The sequence below is a fragment of the Molothrus aeneus genome, chromosome 8 (genome assembly GCF_037042795.1).
Source record: "Molothrus aeneus isolate 106 chromosome 8, BPBGC_Maene_1.0, whole genome shotgun sequence".
NCBI classification, from domain to species: Eukaryota; Metazoa; Chordata; class Aves; order Passeriformes; family Icteridae; genus Molothrus; species Molothrus aeneus.
In genome coordinates this window covers 4,013,536-4,025,799 of record NC_089653.1, presented here as the reverse complement: position 1 = coordinate 4,025,799, position 12,264 = coordinate 4,013,536, and the positions used below count along the sequence as shown (strand labels likewise).

Genomic DNA, 12,264 nt, shown 5'->3' with positions numbered 1-12,264 from the left:
TTATATTATATTATATTATATTATATTATATTATATTATATTATATACTAAAACTATACTAAAGAAAGAGAAAGGATCCAGACAGAAGGCTAGAAAAGAATGAATACTAAAAACCCATGACTGACCAGAGAGCCTGACACAGCTGGGCTGGGATTGGTCATTAATTAAAAACAATTCACATGGAACCAATCAAAGATGCACCTGTTGGCAAGCAACCTCCAAACCACATTCCAAGCAATCAGATAATTATTGTTTACATTTCTTTTCTGAGGTTTCTCAGCTTCTCAGGAGAAAAATCCTGGCCAAGGGATTGTTCAGAAAATATCACGGTGACAGTTTGTGTCCCCCAGCCCAGCATCAGAGACAGCAGCAGCACAGAGAAGGATGGGAAATGGAGATTTATCTTTCAGCTTATGACAAAAATGTGTCACTCCCTGACACCAGACCTGACAGCACAAATTCCCAGCCCTGTGTCTCCCAACACACTTTGCTCACCCCTCTGAAGAGATCTGGGAACAAACCCCACAATATTCCACCAGGTCCTGTGTTCTCTGAGTGGCTGTAGGAGATGCTGAAGCTCAGCATAATACTGTCACCATAATAAACATCAATTTAGGAATCTCCCAACCCACACCAGTCTGTGATTATTCTGTGATTAGAGAGGGAAGAATGAGGCAAAGAATCTGATTTTCCTGGTTGGAACCTTTGCCAGCTCTGGTGAAGCTCCTGCCTGCAGGTTATTCCTCACAGGGAATGTGCCCTGGAAACAATGAACCCACAGGAAACAACTGCTGGAATGAGCCCTTCTGCTCCTGACAAGGCTGCAGTGATGAGAAATGACATCAGCAGAGAGCCAAGTGGTCACTGAGCCTTGCTCCAGGTGACCTCTCCTATCAGCTCCTTCTGCCACAGCACTCGTGGCCAGGGCTGAATGTCACAGAGCAAATATTTTAGTGACAACAAATCTAAAGCCACAGGTTTCCTTCCTGCCCTCCTTGTTCCCTGAGCTGTCCAGAACTATCCCAGCACCAGCCTGGATCCCATCAGCACCACACACACCCACTCTGCTCACCACCCCACTGATCAAACTGCCCCAAAACCACTGCAAGGTGCAAACCCCAACCCTCTGGGATCCCAGGGGATCTCCTTACCTGAGCTCCCCTGCCTGTCCCAGCAGCTCCCAGCTCCAGACTGGAAAGTTCAGCTGGAAAATTCTTGCTGAATAACCCCATGAGTCAAGCGTGGCACAAGATAAGGAGAAACCAATCAATAATTGGGATCCCACAAGGAGGTCATGGAAGGTTTTTCCCTGGTGTGTTTCTCTTGAGCTGCACACAGCATCTCCCTCTCCCAAAATGACCTTGCCAGGACTGCTCTGCTGCTCGAGGAATTTGGGAAGGGGATGATTTTTCTTCCTCTGCCCTATCACAGCTTGTCCAGCCTGTGGAATTGTGGCTGGATGTGACTCCTGATTCTCATGGAAGTTCAGTGCTCAGGGTTTCCACGCTCTACTTGAAGAACTTGGAAACGTGATTGTATTTTAAGTGCAAAATACTTTTTTTTCTATTTAGCAAAAACTTTATTTGTTGAAACCCAGCTTTTTTCCTCCACCTGTTTCAAGTGCCAGCTAGGCCAGGATAAATTCTCCAGCTGCTCAAACAGCTTTATCCAAAGGCTTTTGGCACTTTGCTCATCCCCAGAGGGACAGGACCCATCACACCCTGAGATGTTGGTGCAGCAGGGAGGGAAGACCCAACCAGCCACAGCCCTTTCTCCCTCCTGCATTATGGTGGGAATTAAAATCTGGGAGCACCTCTGGGATTTGCCTCCCCTCTCAGGGAAGGGAAAAGAGTTTCCATCACCTTTCCCTGGGTGCATCCCTGCTCCAAGGATCAGCATGGCAGGAACGGCTGCGTCAGCGCCTCAAGGTCACGTTCAGCTCTGCCCTTTGGCTCCGGTGCTTTTTGGACTGGCTGCTGGGGAGAAACAAGATTGCCAGATACCTTATCTTCCTTGGCTGTAATTCCCAAGGAACCTGCAGGGCCTGGAAACAGCCCTGTGGGCTGGCAGAGCTCCCTGGGAATGCTCAGGTCCCAAATCCTTGGGGGGAACTGGAGGGGACAGGCACAACCATGGAGCAGCTGCTCTGCTGGCACAGGGAGGAGCCAGGAACAGGCTGGGCAAGAGCAAGAGCTCTTCCTGCAGGTGGAGCATCAGGAAAAGCTGATTAGAGATGGAGTTTTAGGGAATTGTTCTTGTGATGGAGACTCCTGCCAGCCTCACCCCACAAAATGCAAACAGCTGAGGACAAGTGGCTCGGTAACCACCTGTGGCTGGGGGTGGAGGAGGGAAAGGAAGACTGGTGACAGCTCAAAACATGCCCTGGGCACTATATTTCAGGTTTTTTTCCTGTTGAGGTTCTGGGCACACACAGCTCCCCACCTCCCCTTGGCAGTGTCCAGGCCCAGAACTGCAGAAGCAAGGAGCTTTTTGGTGCAGAAAAGGCACTTTCTGGGCTGCAAACACCTCAGCTTAAAGTGCTAAGGGCTGGGTAGGTCTCTCTGAATGCCTCCCTGCCTGTGGCAATGTGAGGAAGGTGAGAAGTTCCCATAGACCATCCTCCTTCCCCAGACCAGGCGTCCTCCAGCTGCTCCCCGGTGCCATTTTGTGCCAAATCAGTCTAAAGAAAGTGATTTTTTTTTTTTTTAATTTTTTTTTCCAATCTCCATCCTGCTGAAAAAAGGTTCCTCCCCATCAGTGCTACCACGGGACTCTCTGTGACCTCCCCAGGGGCTGCAAACAGCGCAGGGATTCCATCCTGAGCAGGAGAAGTGTTCAAACCCAGCTGGGATGAATGGATCCACCGAAGGAACCAGGCACAGCTGGCACAGGGGAAACCCCTCAACACAGGTGGCCAAATGTGCATTTCTTCCCTCACTGAACCTTCTGCTTCCACATCATTAAGAAAGAGGATTCAAACTACCTCTACACTGGAAAAATAAATAAATTAAGACAATTTACTTTGAAATATAAACCCATGAAGCATTTCCTTCCCTTTCCTCATTTTTCAGTCCCTCATCCCTCCCGAGCCAGACCAGAATATTTCAGAGAAGTGGCCCTTTCCTACAGCACCCAAATTTCACTCTAAAACCAGCATTTCCTGGTCCCTTGGAGAGCTGACTTTCTGTAAACCATCCAAGCTGGGACTGGGTAAAACTAAAACTAACTGGGTAAAACCAAACTTTTCTCTTAAATATGCTCAGGCCATGATATTGTCTGTAAACTTTCTGAAACAAAACCTCTTCTGATGGGGCAATGAAGAGACTAAAAATTACTTTAAAAAAATAAATTAGAAGGATTCCTGAAACTGGCTGCATAATTTTTGTCCCACTTGTTCTAGGGGGGAAAAAAATCCCTTTTTTCACCTGTAATGATGGGCAATTCCCCAGTACCAGTGCCTCACTCAACCCAGCAGAACAGAAACCTTGATTCCAGCCTGTTTGCTACACCCTGGCCAGGTCCTGAGCAGAAAACTGGGATAACCATCAGCTCAGCATGAGCAGGTGGCTGGTGCAGAGCTGAGACCCTGGGTGTGAGGGCCCTCAGAGCTCTCACAGCAGTGAAGAGGCCTCTTACATAATGTTGTTTATTGAACAGAAAATGGCCAAAGTCCTTTCTGCTCAGGGCTCAGGGTGGCAGGAGATAAAAGTGTTTGCACAGAGCTGACAGCAAGAACCCTGCCAGGCTTTGGCAAGGACACCCCAGGGCTGCTCTGTGTGAAAATCCAACACCACACGTGGGTTTTCTTCTCTGCTCTAAACACACAGCCCTGCTCCAAGCAGCAGCTGGAAGTGGGAGCACTTCTTTGTGGTGGCAAAAAGTGATTTTCCTGCTGGAAAACACCCACATGGAGAGTTTAGGAGGAGCAGGTTGAAGGGAAAGGTAGCAAAATTGCAATTTCTGAACTCAAAATCCTGCAGAGGTCAATGAGTGGCAGCTGAGCTGAAGGGATACCTGGCAAATTTAATTAAAATGTTGTCCTGGGGGTCTTTGCCTTTCCTTCCCCACCCTCCCTGGCCTTGCCTCAAGAGCAGGAACTCTCCTGCCCTTCTGCAAAATCAACTCATGGTGACTTTTTGCTGCTAATAATTTATGGCCAGACATGTGAACACCCCAAAATTCCCCAGGTGATGTGCCTTACATCTACCCAGGGGTTAAAGCTTCACCACAAATAGAGAATATTTTGCCACCCCTCATCAGAAGCTGCAGCAGTAGCCCCAGGGAAGCATCAGTCCCAGGAAGAGCCAAGCAGCACATGCCAAGCTAAAAAACTCTGGCACAAAACTGGGAAAACCTCAACACCCAGAAAGAGCAATGCAGACTTGGGTAGATCCAAATTCAATCCCAATGGGGTTTTTTGGGGGGGGAAAAATGGTCATAAAATGAATAAGGTGGGCTGCTCTGTGTCCACCCATGCCATCAGGGGCTGAGCTGCTGCTGCTGCTGAAAGCCAAATTATGGGAGCCCTGTCTGCTCCCAAACCTGCTCCTTCCATCATCTTGGAATCACAGAATATCCTGATTTGGGTGAGACCCCCCCAGGAACCATGAAAATCCAACTCCTGGTCCTGCAGAGTGCCTGAGAGTGGTGGCCAAACCTTTATTGATTTAAACAAAGGGTGCCATGCCCAAACCCTGGTTCTCACTGGCAATCCCTGCCCAAGCTCTGCAGCACACATGGACAGCCAGGGGCAGGAGAGGCACTGAGAGGATGCAAAAGGAAACCACAGAACCTTCTGGCAAACATTTGTGACCAATAGCTGATGAGCTGGATGGGAGAAGTTGCCAAAACAGGAATTTGTGGCTTCTCTTTGGGCAGTGCTCTGGCAGCAGGAAGAGAATGAGCACTGAGCTGTGTTCTGAGGAAAAAGAGGAGGGGGAGGTTGATGGGATTGGGATTGATCTTTCCAGAGCACAGGAAAGCAAAGGGATCACTGCCTTTGCTCTTGTGCTCCTCCAACACCTCCCATGCCTGCATTTAACCTTCCCCACATTCCTGTACCCAGATGGATCTCAGCAACATCAGTGCCCACCCTCCTGGCAGAGATCCTGCTGTGCCCAGCTCTTTCCCCACCCTGAACCTTCCTTTTCCAGCCTTTTCTGGTGCAGGCCCCTCTTCCCACTTTCAGCTTCCTGTCCAGGTTTGCCCCTCCACATCCAAACCTGGCCCTGCCTGTCCTCTAAAGGCACCCTGAGAGCTCAGCTGGAGGCCACAGAGGATGGATTCACCAGGAGATCCACGAGTTCTGTGGGGTTGGGGCAGCACAATGCCAGATTCCAGCTCTTACAGCCTGGTGGTTTGCTGTGTTCACCTCTCTGAGGGGCACCAAGCAAAGAGGAGCAGCAGGAGCTGGGAGGGAGAGGCAACAATGCACCAGGGCAAGGGAATCACTGGGGTGGTGGTTCAGCCTCCAACTGGGACAAGATTGTCCCTAGAAGTCACCCAAGGATCCAGCCCAGGAACACAAAGCTCAGAGGCCAGGTGATGGCAGAGGAGCCCCAGCAGCCCTGGCTGCATTCTCCAGACTGCAGAGGCTGCAGGTGCATCTTACCTGAAGTTTGGGGCTGTTGAAAATCCCAATGCAAGATGTTTTTCATTCCCATCTGTATGGCAGATTACCTTTGTCAAGTGGGCAGTTTGCCTGATCTCTCTCTTTGAGTGACCACATTCACACCTCCCTGGGAGGGGACATCTGCTGATAACAGCTACTGAATGTCCCTGCATGGCTGATAAGAACTGTAACATCCCATTGGGAGATGCTCCGCCCAGAGGGAGGAGCCAAGCATTGCTACCCAGATATAATCCAGAGGTTTTGAGACACCAGCACGGCTTTCTCCACGGGATTCCCCAGAGGAACAGCAGCTGCCTCTCCTCCACTGGATCTTCAGAGGAAGAACACATCCCTCTCTACAGGACCCCCCTTGCTCCAGCAGAACCACCCCTGACACTGCAGGAGGGCTGCAGCCACATTTCCAATGGGACTGCCACCAACACCCTGACCCACAGGGTGTCAGGCTGGGTTCTGACTCTGTCAGTGTTGTTCTAGTGTACTGCATTGTTTATTTTATCATTTTATTTTTTACCTTCCCTATTAAAGAACTGTTATTCCTGCCCCCATATTTTTGCCTGGGAGCCCCTTAATTTCAAATTCATAGCGATTCAGAGGGGTGGGGAGGGTTCACATTCTCCATTTCAGGAGAGGCTCCTGCCTTCCTTAGCAGACTCCTGGCTTTCCAAACCAAGACAGGGGGAAAACACAGAGGGAAATTTGGGATCCTGGCCATCAGCACCATGCCCTGACCCCGAGGCAGGTCCCATCCCACCCAGCCAAGGCAGCACAAGCTCCACAGCCTGGAGTGAGCCAATGCACAGCACCTCTGTCCCAAACCCAACCTGGGCCCCTGCTCCAGAGGCAGCAGCCCCCATTCCCAGGCTCCCTCCCCGAGGCAGCAGCAGGCCCTGCTGAGCACAGATGGGACCATGAGGAGCCAGAGCCATGCACAAAGTCACACACCACAAGGCAGGGTTGAGCAGATTCCATTTAATGTCATGTGCATATATATCCATACATTTATTTATGTCAATGGTTCGGGTGTGCGTGATGCCAGGTCTTGAAAAATCTACTCCTCAGGTTACGTCTGGGAGCACCCAATCTCTCAAAAATCACCTCAAAAATCAGCTGGGCTGGGCTTGGGCTGTTGAAAAACCCACTTTTAGCCCCAAAAAGCAGTGAATTGAAGGCAGAGCAGGCAGAGCTGAGCCCTAAATTCCCACCCAGCTCTGCAAATGCTGTTGCAAAGGGCTTGGCCAAGGAACCCCTCCCTCCTTGCATCCCTCCATCCCTCCCAGGGAGACAGAACTGATAAGGAACATCCCCAGGCAGAGCAGCAGAAGCAGCACCCCATCAGCTCTCCAGGGTTTTGGCCAAGGCTGAGAAACAGGGCAGAGAGGCAGAGATAAAACATCCCCAAAAAAAGAAAAAAAAGGAAAAGGGGAAGGGAAAAGGGAAAAGGGAAAAGGGAAAAGGGAAAAGGGAAAAGGGAAGGGAAGGGAAGGAAAGGAAAGGAAAGGAAAGGAAAGGAAAGGAAAGGAAAGGAAAGGAAAGGAAAGGAAAGGAAAGGAAAGGAAAGGAAAGGAAAGGAAAAAGGATTACAATAAAAATGACACTTTCACCACCACGGACGCACAGAAATTGGCTTTTCTTCTCTTTTTTTTTTTTTTTCTGGCAGCTGCTGGGGGAAGGGATGCCCACCCTGCCCTGTGCTGCGTCCCAGCAGTTGCAGGGTAGATTTTTCAAGGCCTGGAGATGGCTCCCAGGAAGGCTCCTCCCGATTGCATAGCATTTATTTCAGATAATTAAGGCACTGTTTTGCCCAACAGCAATTCCACATCAATGCAGTTTCCATACAGTCCACATCGGATGGCCTACAGTGCAATAACATCAACTTAAAGGCAAGGTTTGGAAGAATAAACCCAGCTTTAAATTTCAACTGAATTATTAAGAAGATAAAAGGAAACTACATTTTTCAAAAGCCTTTTTTATTTTCCTTCACCATTGTTGTTTTACAATACAAATATCACCTTGTGAATACACAAAAAACCTACAGAAGATAACTCTGCTTCACGTAAAATACAGAATGGATATATATATATATATATTTATATATATATTTTTCTCTTCTTCATTCTTTTTTTTTTTTTATAAAAACTATTTTTGTTCTGCACATTGGCAAGTTTAGGATAGGAGACTTCCCCAAACATACAGTATGTATGGTAGGAGTGGAAACTTAAGAATTCCATGCAGTTTCTGCACAAATATTTTAAAGAAATAGATTATCTTTGTTGTTTTTCAACAACACTCCGACAAGGGGATGGAGAAACCATTCATAGTTCACTCAGTGATCATTTGTAAAATTCTTAAAAAACAGGAATTCATGGCTGTTTTGCTTTTTAAAACCCAGCTACCAAGTAGAACAATAAAGTGATTCTTTTTTAGCTTGACCTGCCCACAATGTGTGAGCAAGGTCGGACCCTTTTTTATTTGGTGGGGTGGGAGGTTTTTCCCTACACGTGGCAATTTCAACATTATAAGCAAATTTCCAGTTTAATTTAGCTATAAATGCAAAAATTAGTCATTATACAGTATATATAATTCTGCTTTCATGGAATACTTTATTTTAAATAAAAACATTTAAGACTGCCTACTGACCATACAATCAAGACAAGAAAGGCACTAGAAACATAGACAAATCTCTCTCTCTCCCAAGAAGCATTTTCTTTAAATTTTTTTAACTCTCTATTCTCTGACATGTAAAAATCTTTTTAAATTTAATTTTTTTTTTCATACACATTTTGAAAAATAAAGTTAGGAAATACTTAGAAAATCACTTTACATTTTTTCTCTCTCTTTTTTTTGGTTTTTTTTTTCTTTTTTTTCTTTTTTTTGCACTTTTTTGACACAGTCAGTCACTGCAGAATCTACAAAACCAGGATTTACCAAACCTTTCTGTGTCTATCATCTTATTCGTAGCGCAGGTGCAACAGGTAGAAAGATTTCTTGATTTCACCCAAGGCAGATATTTAGAAACCTTCATATAGTCATTTGCTAGAAAATGGCTTACAGCCCAATCTTTGGGGCAAGAGATATGAAAAGTATGTTTTCCCAAGAAAATAATATGCTTTGTTCCCAGATGTGACTGGAAAGACCAGAACTCATGATATAAAAGCTTTTTCATCTATGTTGTCGCATCATATACAAAGGAACATGGTGATGGGCAAATGCAAATCCCAACTCTATCAACAAGAAATGTATAACAGTGCATGATCAGTTAAATTCTCTTTTATTGTTGTCCAACGCAGATCCTTTGGAGAGAAAAAAAGATCACAGTGCTTACCAGGTAACTGAACAGGTCAGGTCCAGGGGAGCTGCTAAAGAAAGGGCTGGGGAGCGGCGGGTTTTTGTTTATGGCATCTTCTCTGGGAGTTGTGAGCACTTGGGGCAGGTCCTGCAGGGTGACACTGTTACCTGGTGTCACTCACCAGGCGGCTGTACTTGACCTGCCGGCCCCGCGCCAGCGCCGGACACCGCAGGGGCCAGTGGTACGAGCGAGGTACAATGCCTTGCACATTCTTCTCAAAGTACTGGAAGGGCTTGTACCACCACACCCTTGCAAGGAGGTTCGTTTGGGAAGCTTCTTTTAGCACCTGCAGGGGAAGGAGGACAAAAGGAGGATTGCTGAATGGTGGGTCCTTTATTCACACCACCATTCGTTCCTTCGTCCGTCGGTGGTTGGTGCATGGTTGGTGAGGTGTGATTTCAGGGTGTACCTCAGAACCTTGGGTCCCTCCCCTGATCATTCCCTCCCAGGTGTGTCAGTCACCTCTCCTTTCCCCTCCCAGCACTGTCTGTCAATCCTGGAATTCCAGAAGGGCATCGAGTGATTGGCAGTCCAAAGGATGCCCTCTACCCCTGGGGGGGGGCATTGGGCCACCCAGGATTTGTACTGATACTTTCCCTACTCATCTCCCTGGCCCTATTCTCCCCCAACCTCCTAGGAGACCCAGAAAACTTTACACCCTGCCCTGTCCCTTGAGACCTCCTCTCCTGTACCTGGTTGGTGGCTCCCTACCCCTTCCCTCCTCCCTTGTAGGTCCCACCTCGTTATTCCACTGGTTTGGTGCTGCCTGAAGCAAAACACCACAGCCATATTTGCCTAATTGCCAATTAGGTGCCCTCTGATGTTCACTCAGCTTGGGAGGCACTGGGTTCTGTGCCCACGCTCTGCAGCTCCTGTCTCACAAGAGCTGAGGATTCCACACACAATCCAGAGGATTCCACACTTTCACTCTGCTCCTGGGCTCCCAGAGCAGTGGTGGTTCCAAGCTGGAAGTGCTGGAGTCAGGAGTGCCCCCAGTCCTGCTGAGGAATTGCTTCAGCAGAGCTTTGGTGTGGGAATGTTCCTGTCCTGCTGCCTGGTGTGACTGGGGAGGTGGCTGGGGTAAAAGAACAACAACCACACAGTCCAAAGAGCTCTGCTGGAGCTCTTGCTGGTCTCAGAGGCCTGTGGGCCAGGATAAAGCTCTGGATCCAAACCCTCCATCAGAACTGACTCCATTCCTTCACCATCACCTTAAAGCTTCTCCACAGAGGAAAACCTGAGGAGTGGACCCTGTGAAGGGAAGAGGCTCCATCCCACCACCACCAGAGCTCCTGTAGGCCTGGACTTGTCCCCACGTGCCCAGCTACAGCACCCAGCCAGCCAAAAGTGTCTGTGGGGTGAGACACCACACACCCAGCCAGGCAAAAGTGTCTGTGGGGTGAAACACCACACACCCAGCCAGCCAAAAGTGTCTGTGGGGTGAAACACCACACACCCAGGCAGCCAAAAGTGTCTGTGGGGTGAAGCACCACACACCCAGCCAGCCAGAAGTGTCTCTGGGGTGAAACACCACACACCCAGCCAGCCAAAAGTGTCCCTGGGGTGAAGCACGACACATCCAGCTACCCAAAAGTGTCTCTGGGGTGAAGCACCACACACCCAGCCAGCCAGAAGTGTCTCTGGAGTGAAGCACCACAGTGCCGCTGTTTGGTTCAGCAGCAAGGGCCAGACAAGCTCAGGCACGTCCCATCCAGCTATATTGGTAAATATTCCAATAGGTGCTGTCCTGCTTCCTGCTGCTCCCAAAATCTCACCTCCCAAACAGATCCCAGTCTCCCTGCACACACCAAACCTGCTCACCCCTGCCTGCAGGACCTCAGTTGTTTGATGGGCCCACAGGAAAGAAGGAGTGGCCCAAAACAGGTGTCTGCTCTCCTTTGGGAATGAAAACACCATCCCAAAGCAGGATGTTCTGTAAGGATGTGCTCTGTAAGTGCCTCTGAAATTCCATGGGGCTCAGGAATCACTTTGGGGCTGGCTGTGTGCTTGTGGAGCTATGGGAATACATCACACAGGACTCCATTTTCTTCATGGAGGAAAAAGCCCCTTCCTTATTCATGTAACTCCTTTTTAAACAGTTTTACAGACCTCGTGTGTGACTCCAACTGGTCAGGAGCTTTCTTGCCAATTACTTATTTATTAGTAACAAATTGTTATTCTGTATTGATTGGTCACTCAAACTCTCAGTGTGGATGTGCAGGAGAAGTTGTTTGTGAGAGATAGTTTTCATTTTTCTATCTAACTGTGTAAAAACAGTTTATACAGGTGCTGGTTGTTTTTCACCCAGGAACAGATTGTTATGCTAACAAACTGCTCACACCAGGATTGCTTTCACATGGGAACTTGCACAGTGCTAGCTTCCCTTAGAATAAATGACAGGCCAGCCAGAGCAGGCTTGATTTTATAAAGCCTTTCTTTATCATTTTTCTACCTTACTGCAACGTGGAGCCATGAGCAGGGCACATCCCAACCCATCTGGAGGAAGTCAGAACCCTGCCCTGCCCTCCACATGCTCCCAGACTGCTCCCACCTACCTTCTGCTTCTCTCAGCCATGAGCAAGCCCCAGACCAACCACATCCAACCCCTCTGCTGCCTGTTATCCACACCAGAGCCAGGGATCCCTGTATCCACCCACCCAAAGGGAACATGAGCACACGTGTGCACACGAGCACACACAGGGCTCGTATGCTTGAGTTTCATCTCCATGTCAAGCTCATGTGTCAAATAAATCCATTGATGCTTTTAAGGCCAGGCACAAGGCCTAGCAGGAGGAAGGAGAGAGCAGCACACCAATGTGTGCTCAGGGAAGGAGCCAGGGACTGGCATTTCCCAACATCCTGGCAGCTCAGGGCAGCAGTGCTGAGCCACCTCAGGCAGCAGGACAGGAACGTTCCACACCAAAGCTCTGCTGAAGCAATTCCTCAGCAGGACTGGGGGCACTCCTGACTCCAGCACTTCCAGCTTGGAACCACCACTGCTCTGGGAGCCCAGGAGCAGAGTGAAAGCGTGGAATCCTCTGGATTGTGTGTGGAATCCTCAGCTCTTGTGTGACAGGAGCTGCAGAGCGTGGGCACAGAACCCAGTGCCTCCCAAGCTGAGTGAACATCAGAGGGCACCTAATTGGCAATTAGGCAAATATGGCTGTGGTGTTTTGCTTCAGGCAGCACCAAACCAGTGGAATAACGAGGGGGGACCTACATGACCTTTAGGGCCCCTTCCAGCCCATGATGATTCTGTGATAGGATCTAAAATCTGCACTGTCAT

At 48.6% G+C, this 12,264-nt stretch overlaps 1 protein-coding gene across 3 annotated transcripts in view; it reads right to left on the bottom strand.

Annotated features, from left to right (window-relative positions):
* Nucleotides 1-6,586: 6,586 nt before the first annotated feature.
* The window catches only part of SGMS1 (sphingomyelin synthase 1), a 94,394-nt gene continuing 88,716 nt past the window's right edge, over nt 6,587-12,264 (bottom strand). For all 3 annotated transcript variants that reach the window (XM_066554374.1, XM_066554375.1, XM_066554376.1), the window contains one exon: nt 6,587-9,264. In XM_066554374.1, coding sequence (XP_066410471.1) covers nt 9,082-9,264 — 183 coding nt within the window. In that variant the 3' untranslated portion in view covers nt 6,587-9,081. The remainder of the gene's footprint in view (nt 9,265-12,264) is intronic.